Genomic DNA, 22,881 nt, shown 5'->3' with positions numbered 1-22,881 from the left:
GTGTGTGTGTGATAGTTGTTTTGTGGTGTCTTCACAATCTCTGCATCTGTTAACGACCCCTTCTTGTTTTTTGCAAGTGGAGTCGTCTGTGTGTTGATTGGCTGAGTTCAGTGTCCATCAGGTCCCATTGACCCTTCTTTCCACTGTCTGAATTTCCTGAACGCAAAATCGAAATGTATTGATAATTTCAGCAGGATAAAATGCTCCGCTTTAGTGTGTGAATATTTATTTTAATTTAGTGAATACCAGATGCACAGACTAAATGATTCAGTTGGTTAATATTAAAATCACGGTGGATAATTACAGGAATATAAAGAAGCTTTTAGATAAGTAGTATGCAAAAAAGATAACACTGTATATTGTTATTCAATATCAACCCTGTTATGAAATACAGAATATTCAATACTGTATTATAGGCCTAATTTGATAATAATAAGAAGCTGGTACATGAAATGACTGACTTGCATGAAAAAACAAGCTTCAGAACACCTACAAACACATGAGACGAAAATATATAGATTTTAGCTCATTCCCAGTTATTGAAAAACTTAGTCAATCCTGGATTTTTGTACGCTATTGTGCTTGCTGCAAAGCAGTCAGTAAAATAAAATAAAAATAAATAAAATAATATAACAAAATAATAATTAAATCAGGGTTATATAATACTGCTGACATCGAAAGGGTTTTATAATAAAGTGCATTTATTGATGGGTTTTACAAGATTAATCAGATGTGTTGCAGGTACCGTTATTTGAATGTATCGAGAAAGAAAGAAAGAAAGAAAGAAAGAAAGAAAGAAAGAAAGAAAGAAAGAAAGAAAGAAAGAAAAAAAGAAAGAAAGAAAGAAAGAAAGAAAAAAAGAAAGAAAGAAAGAAAGAAAGAAAGAAAGAAAGAAAGAAAGAAAGAAAGAAAAAAAAAGATAATTCTGTCATTATTCTTCTACTATAGAAATGTTGTATTGGTTGGAAAATGAGGGTGACTTATTCTATTCTATTCTATTCTATTCTATCGTCAGTGCATCTCGAACCTGCACTTCTATCCTCCAACCACGAGATGCCACTAGATACCCGATAATAATTAATGTCCCATAGGTCGTAAAATATCAAAACATTTTACAGCAGCAATTTTGCCAGTATGACTTAAAAAATAATTTAGCCTAGTAGAGAAAATACCGCTGAGTTATAAAGAGTATATTAGCTTCCGGCGTGACGTCTCTGTTTACAAACACAGGCACCGGAAGTGAGACAGGCAAAAACAAGATTACGGAAAGAGTGGCGAGAGAGAGAGAGAGAGAGAGAGAGAGAGAGAGAGAGAGACGTGCGCTGTACCAGCCGTACTGACAGACAACAAAACCTGAAGATTTCATCCAGACACCTTCACTGGATTATTGTGTTTGTTTTAGGGGCAAAGAAGCACGTTTTTAAAGACCTGCAGAAAGCTCGCTATGGTAAGTTTCTGCTAATGCAGGATGAAGTGCTATACTCTTATCCAGATTGTTAATACACACTAGTATGTTTATGAACTCACATACTGTACTGAGTTGAAGAGAAGTTGTCTTTTGCGAATAGACTGGCAAATAAATACCTTATTGTTCCAAAAGGACGCAATCCTTGTGTTGACAGTTAACTTAACAACCTCATCTGCAGTGTTTATTGTATAAAATGACAACAAATGCTCATTTGCACTTTTGCTAAGTGAATCTTGCCTGAATTTCTTTCTGTTTGTTTCAGAGTTTGTGAAATTCACAATATGATATCAGAAAACCTTCTTAACCTCCAGAGTGTCACCCTTCAGTGATCAGGTGAAAACTAACCCGAAGGGTCTTTAAACATAGGCTATGTAAATATTATGCATGAAATAGTTTTGCCAAACAAACTATTGTAACTCATATTTTTATGTCTACGTTAGAATTGCACAGTAATGCATTCTGGTTTGTACATGTAGAGTTTGTAAATGCTGACATGCTTTGTGTTCGTCCACAGAAAGCCTCCCTGTGACTCAGCTGTTCCCAGAATTAGGCAATTCAAAAACAGCACGCCTAGGCAGAGGTGTGCCGAAAAACTGCCACTTGAACAGTTTGGTCCTTCGCATATTAGTGATGGATGTGGCATGAAAGCAAGAAAGTACTAAGTTTTTACCTTAAGAAGGATTTCATGCAATATATCTGGCTTTTTCGTGCGAGAGATTGATTGCAAAGCAAAAAAATCTAATTTTTGGGTAAAGCAAGCTGACACTGACAGATTTTTTTATTTTATTTTATCAGCAACTGAAGATTTTAAAAATCATATTTCCTTTCAACCCAACTTTTATTGGCTCTGTTAATTATAAGCACACAATCTCACCCGTCAGGTCATGGCAGATCCTTGCCCAGACACGGTTGATGGTGAGATTATAGGCGTTTCGGAGGGACAGCAGTTAAAAACAACCAAAAATGAGGACTTTGATGCTGCTAGACCACAGGACAAGGAAATCAGCCAAAAAGAGGGTGACGCCATTACTGAGCAATCCTCTGGGAGCATTTCTCACCTTATGAAAGATGACCTCACAACAAGCAAAGAACCTCCTACAACCACAGCGTCTCTTGAAGATGATGCTAATGCGGCTCAGTCCGTGACCAGTAAAAGCCAAGACAAAACCGATGAATCTGAGATCCTCAATAGCCAATCAGAGGTGACACCCACTTTCTCCATGGCCAGTCTGGAGTTCTCCGAGGAGACTAATGGGATTCCTCCTGATGGACCTTTGATTTCGTCCAAATCTGCTCAGGATGGCAACCAAGTCCCCTCTCAGGGGAGCGCAGGGGCCTGTGCGGGGGCAGCGAGGGCATCAGAGCCTAGCATGCCGGCATATTATTTTGTCAAGTGGATTACCTGGAAAGAGAAGAAGACAGCCATTATCACGCAGAGCGAGAACGGACCCTGCCCTCTGATTGCCATCATGAACATCCTGTTGTTGCGGTGGAAGGTAAGCCATTTAGCATTACCTGCTAAATGAAAAAATTATCTATGCCAAAAATCATTAGGATATTAAATAAAGATCATGTTCCATGAAGATATTTAGTAAATTTCCTACCGTAAATATATCAAAATTAAATTTTTGATTAGTAATATGCATAGCTAAGAACCTCATTTGGACAAGTTTAAAGGCGGTCTTATGAATATTTTGATATTTTTACACCCTCAGATTCCAGATTTTCAAATATTTTCCTATCCTAACAAACAGTAAATCAATGGAAATTGTATGTATTCAGCTTTTAGATGATTTCAAAAAATTGACCTTTATGAGTGGTTTTGTGGTCCTGGGTCACATGAAATATAAATCTTACTAACCAGATTTTTTTTTAAAGATATTAATACTTTTATTCATCAGTGACACACATTAGATTCATCAGAAGTGACAGTAAGGGTAAGGGAAAGGAAGGGAAGTGGTGTGTGGCCAAGTATGGTGACCCATACTCGGAATTTGTGCTCTGCATTTAACCCATCCAAGTGTACACACAGTAGTGAACACACACCCTTGTATGTTCACCAGGAGCAGTTGGGGGTTCGGTGCCTTGCTCAAGGGTCTCACCTCAGTCGTGGTATTGAGGGTGGAGAGAGTGTTGGTTATTCACTCCCCCCACCTACAATCCCTGCCGGACCTGAGACTCGAACCCACGACCTTCGGGTTACAAGTCCAACTCTCTATCCATTAGGCCACAAAATTGCTATTTCAAATAAATGTTATTCTTTTGAACTTTCTATTCATGAAAGAATGCTAAAAAACATAACATTGTGTCAGGAATAAATTACATTTTACAATATAATAAAATATTAAAATGTATATTAAAAGTAGTTCATTTAAATTGTAATAATATTACAATTATACTTATACTTAAGATTTTTAATGTTTTTAAAGAAGCCTTATGCTCACTAAGTATATTATCAAGCCAGAACTTTTGAACAGTAGTGTATATATAAATATATAAAATGCATTGTAATCAATGATACCAGTATTTAGCTGAATAAAACTTTCTGACTTTTCACTGACTTAGTAATAGACTCATGACTCTCCTTATCTGTTCCTGTGTGTTACTGTATAAACACTATTTCAGCTTACAGTAAAATACTGATAACACTTTCAAGAAAAAAAGACAAAATGTAGACGAGGGTGTGCCGTGACTGAAAGCAGAATTATCTGTTTGTGAATTTCATGTGCATGTACTTTAGATCATTATATGTATGTAAAATATGAACTGTATGAAGTCTGTGTCGATTCTTCAGGTGAAGTTGCCGGCTCAGATGGAAGTGGTCACCACTGAAGAGCTGATGGCTCATCTTGGTAGGATGTTTTAGAGCACTGGACATGCAGTATCTCTTTCAATATGTTACATCAAATTACATTAAAACACAAAGTGCACACAGCAGCACACGCATCGTGGTAATGGACTGTAATGAGTTAAGGAGCTCAAGTGATGCACCACAGTAAACTTTATGGTTGGAAACAGATGGCTGATGTGACTTGAGAAGGAGGGGGTGTGGTTACTGTGTGAAAACATTTGTGTTTCAGTATCATTAATGGCACCCCAATCACGGATTATACCATTAAGTCTCTGCTCTTTGTGTAAGTAGTCATTTAGAAGACACTTTTAGGTTAAGTGCCTCGCTCAAGGACACAATGGTAATACTTTCTTAGTCCTCGATGGGTTTGAAAATCCATACTAGTCCAGATGTTTAAAGTAATAAAAAGGAAAATTTGCTAAAAATGTACTCATCCTTAGCCCATCTATAACATTTGTTGGAGAAGTTTAGTATTACATCACTTGCTCACTCTGCAGTGAATGGGTGCCGTCAGAATGAGTTCAAACAGCTGATAAAAACATCACAATAATCCACAAGTAAGCAAAAAACTTAATCAATCATTAAGGTGATTTAACTTTAAACCGTTGTTTCTGGCCAAAATACAAATCCATATTCCGTAATAATGCTTCCTCAAAAAGTCTTAATGATGCAATTGTTTATTAAAAACATGCAGCTTTTTGCTTCACTGGAGTTGTGTGGATTATTGTGATGTTTTTCTCACCTGTTTGGACTCTCATTCTGACGGCACCCATTCACTGCAAAGGATCCATTGGTGAGCGAGTGATGCAATGTGAGATTTTTCTACATCTGATGAAGAAACAAATTCAACTATATCTTGAATGAATTGAGTAAATGTTCAGCAAATTTTCATATTTGGGTGAACTATTAATTTGACTAGCACTCTTGATCAGCTATGGGTGTAGGTTTTCTTTTACAGTGTCCCTAAAATGTTTTTGGAAACGTTTGCACATTGAAGTCACATACATGAATATCATTGCACTGCATTAAATAACAAAATTCTAACCATGTGGCAACTGTAAAAAAAAAAAAAAATCTATTTTCTTAAAAATCCTATTAACCAACTGGTGTCACTGTCATAGTATTTATATTTATGTACTTATATTTCTCTGATACAATGACATTTTGCACAAGTGTGGCTTAAGTGTGTCCAAATATTTTTGGAGCCACTGTATATCACCTCTTCTTAAGTCACAGCTAGAAAGATAAACGTGTGATGAGGATGTTATGTTGCTGAGTGATGGGGAGATAAACCAGAAGTGCTTTCACAAACAGTACAAATATGTTTGACATGAAAAGGTGACACTTCTCAAATCACACAGCCTTTGACAGAAAGCTGAAGTGTTTTTAATATGGTTAAGCCTAACTTTTTCTCGTTCTAGGTGAATGCGTGCTGTCCATCAAACCGCGGGAGAAAGCAGAAGGCATGGAGCTCAATTTCCAGCAGGTAAATCGTAGTGTGGGAGAACCATTATAACAGCCTCAGCTCTGCACGTCTAGTGAATATAATTAACATGTTAAGCAGATGGACTGCGCGTAAAACCTCAGAACCAAAAGACATATACAATCATTGAATGAGGCCTTCAATCTTTGAATGAAGGCTTGTGATCCCTTCATTAACAATTCCAACAATTACAATGTGCATTTGTGTTTATAGATGCACAAATGAAAGCCTCCTTTTGTTCATGTGCCGTTGCTGTTCCTTTTTGTTCACGGCTGAAAATTAAATGGATTCGATAGAATAATTCAAGCTTATGTTAGATAATGCTAATGATCTCATATTTAGTTTAATATTTTTTCAATTAATATTTTTTATAATATAAATAAATGTATACATGATTTCTTTTAGAATATATCAGATTATACATTTTTCTGAATGTAGTCTGCTATTGGGTTGGCTTGAGGATTGCAAACAAAAAGAATCAAGGTTTATTTTTTAAATAAATTATTTTATTTAGCAGTAAAGGCATTTATATTTCAAATAAAAATGGGTTTTATCATCGATAATAATAATAAGAGTTTCTTGAACACCGAATCGGCAAATTAGAAAAATTTCTGAAGGATAATATATATATTTTTTTTAAATATAATTTCGTGATTTCAACTTAAAAGTTTAGCTAAGAGCAGTCAACATGTTTTGTAAATATTACTCATACTATCTTCAGCTTGACCCAAATATTTCAGTATATCACACGCTGAGGCCAATAACATAACCGTCATAAACTACCTTGAAATAGCTTCATGTATTTGTATGTATTTTTGTCTCAGGAGACTTTGTTTTTTATTATATTTTCATTCCCTTCACAGAACATGAGCGACGCGATGGCTGTGCTGCCAAAGTTGTCCACAGGCCTCGATGTAAATGTGCGTTTTACAGGTGTGTCGGATTTTGAGTACACGCCTGAATGCATCGTCTTTGATCTGCTTGACATTCCGCTCTACCACGGCTGGCTTGTCGACCCACAGGTATGTCAGCAGAAACATTATATAACGTGTGAATTCTGTGTATCCAAACAACAATACAAGTGCTCCATTCTTCTTCAGAGTCCTGAGGTGGTGTCTGCAGTGGGCAAACTCAGCTACAACCAACTGGTGGAGAAGATCATAGAGTTCAAGCACTCGACAGATAGCAGTCAAGTCAGTGAAGGTACATTTAATGTTATTTCTTATACACGAATGGCTCAGATATTGTATATCAGAGATGTGTGGACTCCTCAGCATTCTATTAATGGCTGATGGTAAATCTTAATGTCTGTTTGTTGACAGGTTTGATAGCAGAGCAATTTTTGGAGTCCACAGCAACCCAGCTGTCGTATCACGGCCTGTGTGAGCTCAACACGACAGCCAAGGAGGGAGAACTGTCTGTTTTTTTCAGAAACAACCACTTCAGCACTATGATAAAGCACAAGGTGTTTAGCAGCCTTCCCACACCAACACTCTCCATAGCAGCTAAGCTGATTATAACAACCCCAGCAACGTCAAGCCGCTTTAAACCCACCACCACCACCAAAAAAAAAAAAAAAGATTTTGATGCAGATTTTTATAGCAAAAATAGCACAGAAATCTTTATTTGCTTATGTTTTTTTGAGCCCAAGTGAAACATTTAGCTTGAGTAACTACATTACTACACATCTTTAAAGGCTGTTTTCTTAAAATGCTTCTTTTTTTTTCTCCTGCACTGAGCCAAAAATCTCCAATTCTGTTGCACTTACACCAAAATAAGAGTTGATTTCTATCTATATTCTTAAATGTTTTACAGAGAGGTTTATTGATATATATATAATTGACCTGATTTTAAGATTTATTCCTCAACAAACAGTAAACATGAGTGTTTTTTTCTGTCTGTTTCTAACTTATAGAGAATATATATATATATATATATATATATATATATATATATATATATATATACACATACAAAATCCTCTCTATAATGTTAACAAAATGAAACAAAAATATTCATATTGTTCAGATTGTTGTACTGAAAAAAAATGAATATGCACATTTAATTAGATAATGCCTTATGTGCATTTTTAAACATCAAATTTCAGAAAACTGTTCCAAAACTGTATGAATTTCTTTCAATTGTTGAACACAAAAGAAAATATTTTGAAAAATGCTAGAAACTAAACAGTAGGTTGGAAAAAAGGCATGGAAAAAAATACTATGGAGGCCAATGGCTACCATCAGCTGTTACCAACATTCTTCAAAAAATATTCTTTTGTGTTCAACAGAACAAAGAAACTCAGGGTTGGAACAAGTAGAGAGGGTGTAAATGTTGACAGAATTAAAATTTTTGGGGCGAACTATCCCTTTAAGTAAATCCAGTAAACTACAAGCAAAAAAAAGCAACAAATTTTGGATTGTATGTTAATATGATGCTTGAACCTCATTGAATTGCTTACATTCAAATTCTTACTGAGAATCATTTGAAATTCGAATGGCTTTGTCGCTGTTATTTTGTCAACAACAGTATATCTGCTGACCAGTGTGTTCAATGTGTGAATTTGCAGGGTCACCTTTACCTGCTGGTCACTGATCAGGGCTTCCTGCAGGAGGAGAGCGTGGTGTGGGAGAGTCTCCATAATGTGGAGGGGGATGGGAATTTCTGTGACTCCGATTTCAGATTGTGTCACCCTTCCCAGAAACCCTCAGCAGCCAGCCAGCCCTCCGCACAACAGCAGCAGCAAATGCAGATCGACCAGGTGATTAAGATTTTGCCTGCTTTTTCCTATCATATAGGTGTAAGAGTAACCAATAATATCACAGCCTAACATGTTCCACCTCCTCCTCGTGATCCAATCAAATCCCAATGCAAAACAAATCTCCATTATTTCCCAAGGATTATTCTGTTTCACTCAGAAATATGTAATTTGAGAAAGCCGTTTCATGTTGACATCTACAACAACATTGGTTTAAGATCGATTCAGTGAATGTTTGGATGTGTTATCCAGGACTATCTGGTGGCGATGTCCCTGCAGCAGCAGCAGGGTGAAGCTCCTGGACCCTTGAGTGATCTTGAGCTGGCCAGGCAGCTGCAGGAGGAAGAGTACCAGCAGCCACAAACACAGCAGCACCAGCCCTCAGCAGGACAGGTACTTCCTGTCTTTCCTTCAGGAAGAAACGCTTGCACATGAAACTTGAGATTAAAACATTCTTTGAGATTAAATTGGCTTTATTCATGAAACCCTAGCAGAATGAATGTCTGGGTAAATTGCTCCAAAAACAGCTTCATAGAGATACATAAAGTTAAAAAAACCTATTTCTTTAAAAAGCATAAAGCAGTTGTCAAATGCCCTTTGCAAACTTTCCCCACTCAGTTAAAAGTTTCTGCACTAGTGTAGTGACAGAATTCAGAAGACTTACTGAAACTGAACTCTTTCTTCTTACTCCTGCAGATGAGAGGTCAGGCCGCATCTCAGCAAGGAGGACAGAGGCGCCGGGAAAAGAAGGACGACTCCGATTGCTGTATTCTTTAGGTCAGAGTCCACTCACCACCATAACCAGACTCTCAAAGCCAGTTAAGAGTTTTTCTTCTGTACCACTACTGAGACATGGGACTTTACTCTTAGCAGACCTGTCGTCCCAATGCCAAGCCTGCCTTTACAGTACAGTTGACCCCTCGTTTTCGCCTTTCCTTTATCCTCATGGTTTGAACCGTTGCTCATCGTTGTCTACTGGACCAAATAAAGGTAGCAATTGTTTCTAAGCACTAATTATGAGCGTTTGTTTGAGTGCTACTGTGGAGCTCCTAACTATGCCATTAAAGATTGAAATACTGTAATGGTAAATAATCAGGTATTGTAATAAGAATTTAATATTACACTGAAATGCTACTGTCTCAAGTTGATCTGTACATAGTTACTTGTCATTGGCTTTTCATCCAAAGTGATGTACAGTACACAGGACTCTGTGGCGCTCCCTGGATCCTGTAAACTGAGCTAATAAAAGCCATCTCTGTTAACAGGAAATGTGTGACCATTGATTTATGAAACGTCTGGAATATTGGTATTACACAAAGAAACTTAAGTGCAGCGTTTTTGGTGCAGTCATCAATTTTTGCACACATACACAGTTTAGTTATCATAAACATGCACAATGGGCTCCAAAATCTGAGAGCTTTTGTGAAAATGCTTCTATTTTGCATTTTTGTCTAATACATATCTGATGATCATAAATAAGAGCATATGTGCTTTAATTGAAGACTGAACATCTGGCTTGCTGTACAAAGAGACACAATGTCACAAATTTATGTACATTTGGATTCAGAGAATTAAAGTGTCAGTCTTTTTTTCATAACTCATTTGATTTAAAAAGAACTTCAGCAGCAAATCAGCATATTAAAATGATTTCTGAAGGATCATGTGACACTGAAGACTGGATTAATGATGCTGAAAATTCAGCTTTGACAAATAAATTACATTTTGTAAAAAAAAAAAAAAAAGTTTTAAAACTAATAATTATACAATATCACAATTTTTACTGTATTTTTTTATAAGGATAAAGATTTTACCAGCCCAAACCTTTTGAACAGTGTAATTGTTTTTAAATATATAAATGTAAAAAAAATAATAATTTTATATATATCTCTTTAGTCTAAAACATTTTCTGTGATAAACCTGACTATCACGTGGTCAACAAAGTAAACCTGTACTCAAATCTATCTGTATCCTTAGAGGTAACGAGACAATTCAAGTTCCTTTCACACATTTAAATAAAACTGTGTATCATTTAAACGTGATCCATTGAAAATGAAGTAGTTCACAAACACTTGATATAAAGAAACACATCATACATATCGTTGATTAGTGCCGATTTATGAAAATGTGCTCACAGTCAGAGATAATTTCATTTTCTTTTATATGGAAGATGTCCAATTGTAGTTTTAACATGAAAAAACATGAAATACAAAAAAGCAGACATTTTCAAAAAGACGACCTCATAAGTACAAAAACAAATAATATACAAGGTGCTGCATTTCATCTTTTTCTCCCCCTGTGTGCTTTCCGTTAAGAAAATTAAAGTGCAAGACAAACACCAGGGTTCAAATGTTTTCCAAAGAAACTCCAAACGAATATCAGATCCTTTGTAACAACTCTTTAAAAACATATTCAATACACAAACCATGCATGGACTGACTAAAAAAAAGGTGGTAATTAAACATGTCTATGGTAAAAACGGCATAGTACTGACACGCACAACAAATGAACACTTATGCAAATTCCACGGGGTTGATAGAAAACGCATTTCTCACGACTAATTAACAATTCTACATGACTCTGAGATGTTAATGTGCTAGACACGTTCGCAATTGGTTTCTTTTGAGTTCGTCACAATGAAACATGAGAATTACCAACACTGATGGGTAATTACAACACACGCTCGTCACCTCGATGCACTCGTGAGATCGGCGTGTCATTTTGGTTTTCCTTCTTTTCGAGGACAACAGTTTTGAGAGCCTTTACCAAAGATTAAAACAAATAATCCACTCGATGCTTCAGAGCGAAATCACAACCTCATAAATAATGCAAAGAAAATGGATATTTACAGAGCACAGTGGTTTGTATGAGGCACTATGTTGTACTGAACATGTTACATTTCTGTGGTGTGACATTGTACTTGCAACGGAAAAAAAAAAAAAAATGACATTGTTCGTCAATGGACTGAGGGTATGAATAATACATCCATAAACGGATATACACTATCATATGCCCAAATGTTTATTCCCATGAAATAACCTTTTAAACTGCTTTCAGTCAGTATTTTGCTGCTACAGATCTGATTATTCGCTACTTCATCCATTCCTTAATCATTATGCAATTTGTTAGATTTATATAAATCTAACGTCCCACTGTTCAGTCATTCTTTTGAATGTTGCAATCAAGAACGTTCGAAATGAGTTAGTCATTAATAAACTGCAAACAGTTAATGAAAGTTATAAGTTTTCTTATTGTGTTTTTTAAATTGTAAGTCTGATATTTTATTTAACAGGATACTGAATTGCTGTTAGGATATTCAGATATAACGTTAGTATTCAAATCTCACGACTGCAAATGAGGCAGAAGATTAGAAATGTGCACCGCCTTTAAAGGAATAGTTTGCCAAAAATGTACTCAACCCTCAGGCCATCTGAGATGTAGAGGAGTTTGTTACTTTATCAGAACAAATTTGGAGAAACGTAGCATTACATCACTTGCTCACAGATGGATCCTCTGCAGTGAATGGGTGCCGTCAGAATGAGAGCTGATAAAAACATCACAATAATTCACAAGTAATCCACACCACTCCAGTCCATCAATTCACATCTTGTCAACCAAAATGCTGCGTGTTTGAAAGCAACAAATCCATCAAGATGTTTTTTAACAAAAAAAAAAAAAAAAGTTGTCTCATCTGAAGCAGGAGAGAAATCTGCACAGATCAAGCAACGCTTACGACAAAACAGGCAAGAACAGATTTAAACATATGTTGGTGGAGTTTTATGTGAGACAACAACAGAGAATGGATTATTTTCACTGAGGAAAGCGTTATGGATTATGAATTTGTGTTTTGGCCAGAAGTGATGGTTTTAAGTTAAAAACGTCTTCATGATGGATTTGTATCCGCAGCTTTTCACTTCACAAGATGTTAATTGATGGACTGGAGTGGTGTGGATTACTGTGATGTTTTTAATCAGCTGTTTGGACTCTTATTCTGACGGCACCCATTCACTGCAGGAGACCCACTGGTGAGCAAGTGATGTTATGCAACATTTCCGCAAAAATGTTCAGATGAAAAAAAAACAAACAAACTAGTCTACATCTTAGATGGCCTGAGGGTGAGTCAATTTTAATTTCAACTATTCCTTTAAGTGGGAAAAGTGATAATGAACACAAAAAGACCAAAAAGCAATAGGCCCTAACAATATCAAAATGTAAAAAAAGTGTACAAACTAAAAGCTCCTGTAATAAGATTTACATTAATTTTGGTTAATCAAATTTTAAACCTTGAGTAAATTAAGCAGCCGTGTTTATTTAGAATTAAACATGACATATATAGCACATTCATTTCAAGAGCCTAAATATAATTATTCCGACGCAACGCTAGCAGGCTGTCTGACAGCCAGTTGCTATTTTGCCACCATTGTACCATGGTAATTCTACCCAGAATCAGCACCAGTGAGCAGCGGATGTTAAGTGCAGTAAGACTGCTGATTGGTGAAATCACTGCCATGTGAATCACAATCATTTGCGTTGATAGTTAAACCCGTTTAGCTTTTTAAAGCACCATTAATCCATAGTAAAATGATCACCTCTTGTCATTTCCCATCTCACATATATTACTACAATATCTGAATAAATAGCAACATTTGATTTCAAATCTCTATAAATAATCGGAGTGGCTTTGCTTTTAAATTAAGTGCCTATTAAATCTATTAACCATCAACAGCCTTTGAGCTTGAACCTTAAAGCAGATTTTTTTCCCACCCCAATTTATAGCCTTTCAATACATCAAATAATATTCATAAAACTGATACAAACAAATCTACATCGATTTACTTTCAAATAAGAAAAATATTAAAATGGCAAATTTTTTTAAACTCACATTAATGGACTTTTGGCTAAGATCAAGTGTAATACCTGAAAATATCTAGTAAAAAATATTTTAAGGCTATAAAAATAGAGCAAAATTCTCCTTTAAGACATGATAATCTACACAAAAAGATGCTGTTGTGGCTCAAAAGCTTTGTAAAATTTGTATAAATAAATTAGTACACATTTCAGTTTAAATAGAATCAAATTTCAGAAATGTAACATCTTAACTTCAATTTTTTTGTACATGCTTTTAGGGTGACAGTGCACACTTTACTAGTAACTAATAATAATATTCCATAGTAGCAATATAGTGACAATGGCTATACATTTGGAAAATAAAACTGTTTAAATTATCGATGGTACGCTTTACCTATGAAGATATTCTTTTGGGCTCACTGATAAACTATTTACATCTGTTAAGTGCTAAATTATGCTGCTGTAAGAGAACGACTGGACACACCTGAACGCAGGGGGCGGGGCTTTGAGAAGAATCCTGAAATCACAGCCTCATTTGCATAATTAAAGGGATTTTAGAGGTCTCCGTTTTTCCAGCCACCTACACTGTGCACCATCTGAACCAGTAGTGTCTTCTAGACCTTCACAACAGCAACTCGATGTAGTAATTTCGAAGTTTGTATATCTGTTATTTGTGATGTCTAAAAAAAAAAAAAAAACAAACACTGAACTATAAACCCATTCACTGGGTGAGGGAGGGACTTTAGAACCCTGAAGTTGCAAACCCGTAATACCACTCTTTGTCATCTGAACAGCTAGAAAACACTCCAAAATTTCAATTCATGTTTTACAAACACAAACATAAACAAACATGCAGAGACGGTTAGAGCAAAAAAGACCAACTGCCCTCTTATGGCACTGAAAATGGTGACAAACTCCAACAGACGCCAATCAGCTCCTTAGTAACTCTGATGATTTCTCTTTTTTTTAGATGTCCTTTCTTTTAATAACTGAGCTGGACCAGTATATCTGTTCGTTTCAGTTTTCAATGCTCTAAAATTCACGCTCTCTTGTCAAAACGGTCTAAACTTTTTTTCTAGGCCACTTAAATTCATAATCTCTTCAAAAACACTCCTGGAGTCTTCAGGAATTCACTCATGTTTCGTATTAATCATATGAAAATGAGTGTAGTTGCAGTAGAGGTTGTAGTTCTATACATCATTTTACACAAAGCAGACACACCCAGTCAAGCTCAGCCAAGATGGTACACCTCAGTTTGACTACAAGCTAGTATGCAATTCACAGAAGCACTGGATAGGCATTGCACATTGAGTCGGGTGCTGGGCTGCTGTTACGGGGCATCTGGTTTTGGGGTTTCTCCAAACGAGGAGCCGAAGGAGCTGGGAATACCAGATGAGTTTAGCATGGAATCAACCTGTGGCTCCACAGGAGTCAGGGTAATTTCCACTTCTCCTCTGTCCCCTAATAACATTGCCGGCGGGAGGTACGTAACAGTGGACTGTGGCACTTCTAGGGTAGCCGGCCTTCCTTCTCTGGATAACGGCGCACGCTGGATGACCATCCTCCGGCTCAGCTCGTAACCCGGTTGGTTGGGCCCTTGCATTAGCAGGACGGACTGCTGCTTCTCAGCTTCTACTGCAGGTTGACATTGCATCACTACACCTCTTTGCTCAGCATCTGTCACTTCCTGGATGGTTGGAAGTTGGCTAAACATCAAGCTTTGCCGGTCCTGGATCAATATTTCTACCAACGGTGAAGGAGTGGCAGATGCACAGGAAGGCAAGGCCTTTTGGATTACTCCTCTCGTGAGCAAAGCTGGACTTGAGGTTGGGGCTGGTGGCAGCTGCGGCGCCATGTCTTCTGATCTTTGCTTTCTGGGTCGTCCTCTTTTGCGTTTCAGAGCAACACCAGCAGCTGACACTAAGGTGGTGGGGTCAGGGCCCCGCTTAGGAGCAGCCGGTCGCGCTCTCTGGACGACCGGAGTTGGAGCAGCGGAAGTGGCGACCGTGACTGATGTTTTCTCACACTCTGGGTAAGAAAGACTCATGCCTGATGGCAGAATCATGACCGGGACAGTGCCGCCTGGTTGAGAGGGTATCGTTGTAACTGTGATGGGTAGAGTGACTTGAACGCTGCCCGAATCGGCTGGTGCGAGACACGGTGGGGAGGTTTTCTCTGGAACGGTACCTCTGGGAAGGAGCTGAGGCAGCTTCTTCATATAAGCCTCCACTCGAGCAGACTCCACCTTATTGGTTGGTTTATCACTGACCTGCTGCTTATTGGATGGCGGCTGTTCCACTCCGTCTTTCTCTTTTTGCTGCCAAAAACATCACAATGGTACTATATTTACCATTTATAATATACAATACTGCTGTCATAAAACAAACTTGACAAGGTGATCAGCATGCCCTTATTGAGTTTGTTCTGTGAAACTGATTGGCTGATTATAAATGATCCCACTTTTGATATGGCAGCTTACCAAAAAGGGCATTACATATTGCTTTCAGTTGAGAAACAAAAGTGGCACAGATATGTAGGAAATCATTTGACTGGGACTATAATCAATTATACTGTTTAAGATTTATTCAGTCATTACACAAAATTATTTGAGGATACAATATTCCAGAGATTAGTGCAAAACTGATCGACTTATGAATCAAAATGATTTGGGGGAAGGAACAGATAAAATCTGAAATGTTTAAATTTCAGACCAGTATTACCTTATTTTCTGCACTGACATTATCTTCTTCTGCTCCACCTGCTCGGGAAGCTGCTGGAATCTTTTTGATTACTTTATGAGGTTTAGAAGGTCCACCTATGAAACCAACCAACCAAAACAAATAAATAAAGCTTCACTCCTAAAGCAATGTAGCAAAATCAGGGTTATTGTAAAAAAATAAAATAAAAATAAAAAAAATAATTCGGGAAAGGTCCCCGAGCCAGAATTTGAACTCAACGGCACTGTATGTTGGGGCGCTACCCACAAGGCTATTGGCACCAACAAAGTAACTAACACCAATTAAAATTACAATCTAATTCAAAATATTAAAAGTGCAGTAGGACGTCTTGGAAAATGCTAAATTTAGCCTGAGAGCACTAAAAGCGTACATCCCACCCTACCTGCAAATCACTGTTCAAAGCCACGCCTCCTGAACACAGACCAGAGACAACATTACTACAACACATCATGCGTCATTAACCGGTGAGAAAACTTTATAGTACAGTTAGTAAAAGGAAGGAAAGTCAGGTTGTTGATGTTTGCCTGCCATTCTCGCTCTGTCTGCATACCGTACGTGATCGCACTAATGACGCATCCTGTTTGTTCAAACAGGGTGCACAGAGGTATGCAAAGACATGTTGACAGGCAGGTAGGAAAGTCAATCAAAAAAAGTACATTTTCATTGGATGAACATTTCTTGGTCCAACGCCTTACACAGAATATATAAATATATTTAGACCACTTAATGATTGCTATCGGGATGTGAAGAGAATTTCAGTTTCTGAAGACAATCACCTACTGCACCTTTAACTATAAGAGTACACCAATGACACCGCAATATTGCTGAGCAAATCTTAGCATGTCATCCTACTATTTGCTTGCATGTACCTGCCAGAGCAGCTGAAGTGACGAGCTCGGCTTGGCTGCAGCGTGGGTTGACGATGTGCTCCTGTACGAGAAAGCGTGCGATTTCTACCACCGTGTCAAAAGAGCGCTTCAGGATCTTCTGGGCCCAGTCACAGATAAGTTCACAGGCTGCTTCGGTGACCTCTTGCTTGTAGGTTTGCACCAGTTCTGTCAGTTCAGACTGGAGGTGGCACATCACATAGGTACATAAACAGAACATTTAAGCATAAACTTATGTTTTTCTTCTAGACAAAATATAGCGGACAACCTATATCAGTGGATTTCAGGGGGCAGGAGAACAGGGTTGAAAACCACTTAGCTATATTATTTTAATGCTATGAAAGCAATTTGGAGGAAAAGTCAGCAGTAAGAAGACAATCATACCGGGTCATTTTTGAGGTCCAGGTTGGGCAGTAATGGCATGTTTAACACGGTCTTTCGACGTATCCCACTATAGCAGTATGTGCTGGCATTTATGTTAAGGGACACTGAACAATACATTAGGTTTCATTAAATAAAACAATAAGACTTTTAGTTTGAATTTAGTCAAATTATGTGAATGAATTTAAAGCATGAGATTACATTTATTTGTCAAAAGTACAGGATAAAGACATCTGGAACACCTCTCTAAATAAAACCTCTACAGATAAAAACTGGATCAGAAGTGTTGACGATGTGTAGAAAGCCATCTAAATCTCTCAAATATTTAGAAGTCTTCAAAATATTTGAATGCGTGTTTTCATGAGATTGGTGGTGAATCTAAATTCACTGTGACGTCTTCGACTGCTCTAGATAGGGTTTTCGAAGTCAAATGTTTGTCAACATTTTATACAGTTTAAATGAAGTTAGAGACAAAAGGATATTTGGACTGTCCTCTGCCACCCAGTCTTCGTGCTTTAATGTTTGGGAAGATGTCTCGGATGATTTTGCCAAAATTTGCTGCACTTAGAGGCCGATGCTGTAAGTTGTCACAGTGCTTCCTGTTTAGATATAAAAGCCAGTGAGTAATCATTGTATGTTGTGAAAAACTGCAAACATAGACAGAAAAAAATACAGATAATGGACCCTTAAAAGTCTAGGAAAACAGCAAGTGTTTACTTGAATTACAACTCAGTCTAAGAGGCATGTGTGCATATTCTGCACCCCAGTCCTTACCGGTATGTCTCGTAAACATCTTGTTTAGGCAGGCAGGTGTCAGGATGTTCTTCCAAGTGGCTACGGATCCAGTTGCAGGTGTGAAGCTGGTCTGCCGTGTTGACAGAGTTTGAGTCACCACTGGTACGCACAGAGAAGCAGTTTGTAAACATGTCACGTATGATATTTCTTGTCACATTTGTCATATTTCTAGCTAGCCTGATTAGCTGGGATTTAAAAAAAAAAAAAAAAAAGATTTAAAAAGTGCATCAAAGCTGACTTAAGTATATTTGTGTGATTTTATGTACCTCTTCTCTCCTGCACCTGGACCTGAGGGTAGCTGTAGATAAAGGTAGAGCTTGTCATTGTCAGAGAAACGCTGTACATCTTCCTGAGAGGAGACATGTCACAGGGAGAAAGACAGAATTAGGTAAAGAATGTGTGCTCAAAAACACAAATAAGATGAATGAGTGATACTATACAACAAGACGGCTAACATTTCATGTTATTTTATCCTCTAACAGACTTACCAAAATTTTGTCCACTTTGCCCTGCACATTTTTACTGTGAAAAGATGGAATGTGCATATATTTACATATACATCTGCATACACACATGTATAGTGCATACATCAATGACATTAAAGGTTCAGGCTAAAACAAAAAGAATGTGCTAATAATTAACTAAACCTCAGGCCATCCAAGATGTAATGGAGTTTGTTGTTTCTTCATCAGAACATTTGGAGAAATGTAGCATTACATCATTTGCTCACCAATGGATCCTCTTCAGAGAATGCCTTCGAGATGGATTTCTTTCTTACAAACATGCAGCTTTTCACTTCACAAGACTGTAATTGATGGACTGGAGCAGGGCGGTCCAAACTCCGTCCTGGATGGCCGGTGTCCTGCAGAGTTTACTCCAACTTGCCTCAACACACCTGCATGGAAGTTTCTAGCATGCCTAGTAAGAGCTTGATTAGCTGCTTCAGTTGTGTTTAATTGGGGTTGGCGCTATACTCTGCAGGACACCAGCCCTCCAGGACGGAGTTTGGACAGCCCTGGACTGGAGTGTTTTGGATTATTTTGATGTTTTTATCAGCTGTTTGGATTCTCATTCTGACGGCACCCATTCACTGTAGAGCAGGGATGGGCAACTTCGGTCCTGGAGGGCCACTGTCCTGCAGAGTTTAGCTCCAAACCTAATCAAACACACCTGATCCAGCTAATCAAGGTCTTCAGGTTCACTAGAAACTTTGAAGCAGGTGTGATTTGGAACTGGTTGGAGCTAAACTGTGCAGAGCTGCAGCCCTCCAGGAATTGAGTTTGAGACCTCTGGCTGTAAAGCAGGAGTGCCCAACCCTGTTCCTGGCGATCGACTGTCCTGCAAAGTTTAGCTCCATCTCTAATCAAACACACCTGCCTTTAATTTTCACACGATCCTGAAGACCTTAATTAGTTGCTTCAGGTGTGTTTGATTAAAGTAAGTAAGTAAGTCGTGACGTATTGTCAAGTATGGTGACCCATACTCGAAATTGGTGCTCTGCGTTTAACCCATCCAAGTGCACACAGCAGTGAGTAGTGAACAAATGCACACACACACACACACCCGGAGCAGTGGGCAGCCATGCTGCGGCGCCCGGGGAGCAGTTGGGGGTTCGGTGCCTTGCTCAAGGGCACCTCAGTCGTGGTATTGAGGGTGGAGAGAGTGCTGTACATTCACTCCCCCCCACCTACAATCCCTGCCGGCCGGGGACTCGAACCCGCAACCTTTCGATTACGAGTCCGACTCTCTAACCATTAGGCCACGACTTCCCCCTTAACTTAACGATTAGAGTTGGAGCTAAATTTAGCAGGACAGTCGATCACCAGGAACAGGGTTGAGCACCCTTGCTGTAGAGCAGAGGTCTTCAACCCTGCTCCTGGGGACCCGCTCTCCTGCCTTCAATTTTCAAGCAGTCTTGAGAAGCTTGATTGGCCGCTTCAGGTGTGTTTGATTGGGGTTGTAGCTAAACTCTTCAGGATAGTGGTTCCCCAGGAACAGGGTTGAAGACCTCTGCTGTAGAGGATCCATAGGTAAGCAGGTAAAGTAATGCTAAATTTCTCAGAATCCATTCCAATGGCGAAACAATCATTACCACATTTTGGATGGCCTAAGGGTGGGTAAATTTTCCACAAACTTTTATTTTTGGGTGAACTACTCCCTTAATGCTACAGCTCTACAAACATCACTCTGCTTAATTTGAACTATGATATACCATTTATTCAGAAAATAAAACGTAACATTCTATCTGAACCACAATGAAGTAAAAAATAAATAGTTCTTACGAAATGTTGCTTTTCAGCTTCTGCAGCAGCATACTGGGCTCCGTCTCCCCCTCCCCAGCCGAGGCGTCTGCCTTTAACTGATCTTCTGCCATGTCTCAACCACACTGAACTGTCAAACTGCATTCAGAACCTTCCTGGACCTGAACCTTTAAGACATGAGGCAGGTGTTAATATGTGTCCACACAGTACGGTTTGGGCTAACTTTCAATGCAACAGTGTTTTAAAAAGTAAGTTAACTCCAGTTTTATTGAGAAGTTTATTCTAAATCCAGAAGTTTGCATATTAGATTAATGCAACTTAAAGTCAATAGTAAAAGTTGTAGGGTGTTACAGTTTTAGGCCATATTTGTAGTATTAAGTTTTGTTGTTTTTTTTTAAAGCACATTTGTTTTATAGTATCTTTAAGATGCACAACTTAAAGTCTGCAAACAGTGTTAAAACAGTCTTGGAACAAACTGCTTACTAGTAAACATTCAAGTCGTCACATGTCTGTAAATGATCATCAGTTTCACTACAAACTGACACATTTAGACCAGCTTTACACGTATAGCGATAGACTGTAAACACGACATGAAACCACGCAAGCGCCTAATTCTCCCACGTCTAAACGCTCAAGATATTTTTCCCCATTTCGAAAATACAGCCACTCATGAAACTGTTGTCAGGTCAATCGGATAGCGACCATGCCCAAATACTGCAGGGCTGTTATTCCTGCCCCAGTCCAGACATTTCCTCATATTCAGCACACACGCGCCCAATGAAGATCTCAACATAAGAAACTGATGCTTTCAGCCGGTGCATGCACGATGCCAGGAGCAAATCCGATCACTTATAATAATGCATGATTTAATCTAATATACGACTAGCATATATGAGACATGCACAGGTCTGGTTGATTACACCCATGTGTATCTCTTTGTGGGCGTATTGAAAGGCCAACCAACCAGAAACTAGACGAAGCCATTGGTTATTTATGACCAAAAGCTCATTTTAGCGCAAGTTAACCATATTCTCAAACGCAAATGCTCATTGATCACTAGAATAACCTCACAGCAGCCTAGTTTAAATGAGCATGACATAGCAGCTAATAGGCTAACATGAGTCCGAACAGGCCGAGGAGACGTCGACTTAACGAAACCGACATAAATGAACGGCTACTTGATATAATTCGAAACTTAACGACATTATTTGTTAAAACAAAAATAACTTTGGTTTTTAGTATATGTATGCACAAGCCAGCTATCGTAAATATCATTACCGATGACTGTTGCTATAGCACTAGCTAGCCACACTTTTACGCCTCGAAAACCTTCGATTATTACGTTAAAATACCTGCCCTTTCTCATAAACTACACCTATTATCATTGTATAAAGTTTACCTAGTGCAATATCTCATTCAAATTGAAAATAATTGTACCGTTTATTTTATAAACGAAAAAGAAACTACCTGAGACAAATATAGAGCAAAAATCCCCTTTCGGCTTATTTTGTGATTGGACGGCTGTGTTATGTCTGCCTGACTACAAGACAAAGCTCGACGCTAATTGGCTGGGCTGAGTCATCCTACATGGATACAGAATGAAAAGGCAATTTGATTGGTTAATGGTTTTATGCAAGTAAAAGAATAATTTTAATATTCTGTCAGGCAGCTCTCATTTGTTTACATTTTCATAACTATTATTGTGCTAACAATGAGTATTTTCTTAAAATGTTAAATTAATACTATGGATTTGTATGGTGGTATTAATACAATAATTGATATTAATAAATACTATTGTTGGAATATGAATTGTTCACTGCCCAAGTCTTTATCTGCCATTTACTTTTATGTCCTGAAAAGCAGGAACACTTAATTTATTAACACAGCTTGTCAATCATTGATTCATCTCGAGTTCAATTCAATCCTAGGACTATGAAAAGAGCAACTTTTTACACTCCTTTGATTTATTTCACTCGAGTAGTCACCTTAAACTTAATGTCACATGCATTTATTGTGTGAATTAATACAGCATTTGCAGACAATTGATACATTTCCGAGCCCAGTTTGTGTGTGTATGCATGCATACATATACATATCTGGTAAAAATCATTGAGAAATTAAGAGCCATGTATTTATGCTTTCCCATTCTTCCAAAAGCAATTTTTTAATAACATATATCCCTCCCCTAATAACTTCTCATGGATAGGAAAACGTTTATTTATAAAAGTGCCACTGCCAACAAAACCATTTTTATCTGTATTTCTGGAAGACTTACTGATTATTATTATAAATCCCAAAAACATATTAAAATAACTTCTGTTCTGTTCAATTAAAAAAAACGGCAATTTATTACAAATAAATAATTTAAAATCGAGCTAATAGAGACTTTTATTTTGACATCTACGTCGCTTGGC

General features: G+C 37.8%; 2 protein-coding genes across 4 annotated transcripts; one reads left to right on the top strand and one right to left on the bottom strand.

The window, feature by feature from the left end:
* The first annotated feature begins 1,228 nt into the window (after positions 1-1,228).
* On the top strand, positions 1,229-10,268 carry LOC306885220 (ubiquitin carboxyl-terminal hydrolase MINDY-1-like). Of its 3 annotated transcripts, none has more exons than XM_079441614.1 (12): positions 1,229-1,447; positions 1,731-1,801; positions 1,983-2,217; positions 2,350-2,964; positions 4,263-4,320; positions 5,741-5,805; positions 6,666-6,824; positions 6,903-7,005; positions 7,125-7,267; positions 8,372-8,563; positions 8,813-8,953; positions 9,257-10,268. In XM_079441614.1, exons 4-12 carry the CDS (start codon positions 2,353-2,355, stop codon positions 9,335-9,337), a joined length of 1,554 nt encoding a protein of 517 aa, XP_079297740.1. In that variant the 5' UTR covers positions 1,229-1,447; positions 1,731-1,801; positions 1,983-2,217; positions 2,350-2,352; the 3' UTR covers positions 9,338-10,268. The 3 variants fall into 3 exon arrangements, with proteins under 3 accessions (XP_079297740.1, XP_079297741.1, XP_079297742.1); XM_079441615.1 differs by having other exon boundaries at positions 1,242-1,447; positions 1,983-2,964; positions 9,257-9,337; positions 9,434-9,826; XM_079441616.1 differs by having other exon boundaries at positions 1,281-1,447; positions 1,983-2,670; positions 2,767-2,964.
* Positions 10,269-13,675: 3,407 nt separating this feature from the next.
* Positions 13,676-21,062, bottom strand: LOC306885572 (DNA-binding protein RFX5-like). The gene is made up of 10 exons (XM_079442188.1): positions 20,951-21,062; positions 20,489-20,634; positions 18,695-18,728; positions 18,473-18,555; positions 18,186-18,305; positions 17,900-18,010; positions 17,415-17,496; positions 17,013-17,211; positions 16,126-16,220; positions 13,676-15,722 (listed from the first exon to the last, which is right to left on the bottom strand). Exons 2-10 carry the CDS (start codon positions 20,578-20,580, stop codon positions 14,736-14,738), a joined length of 1,803 nt encoding a protein of 600 aa, XP_079298314.1. The 5' UTR covers positions 20,581-20,634; positions 20,951-21,062; the 3' UTR covers positions 13,676-14,735.
* Between the last annotated feature and the right edge of the window lie 1,819 nt (positions 21,063-22,881).

Source organism: Barbus barbus (genome assembly GCF_936440315.1).
Source record: "Barbus barbus genome assembly, chromosome: 19".
NCBI classification, from domain to species: Eukaryota; Metazoa; Chordata; class Actinopteri; order Cypriniformes; family Cyprinidae; genus Barbus; species Barbus barbus.
Note: the sequence above shows the minus strand (reverse complement) of the source record. Positions and strands in the feature narration are given on the sequence as shown.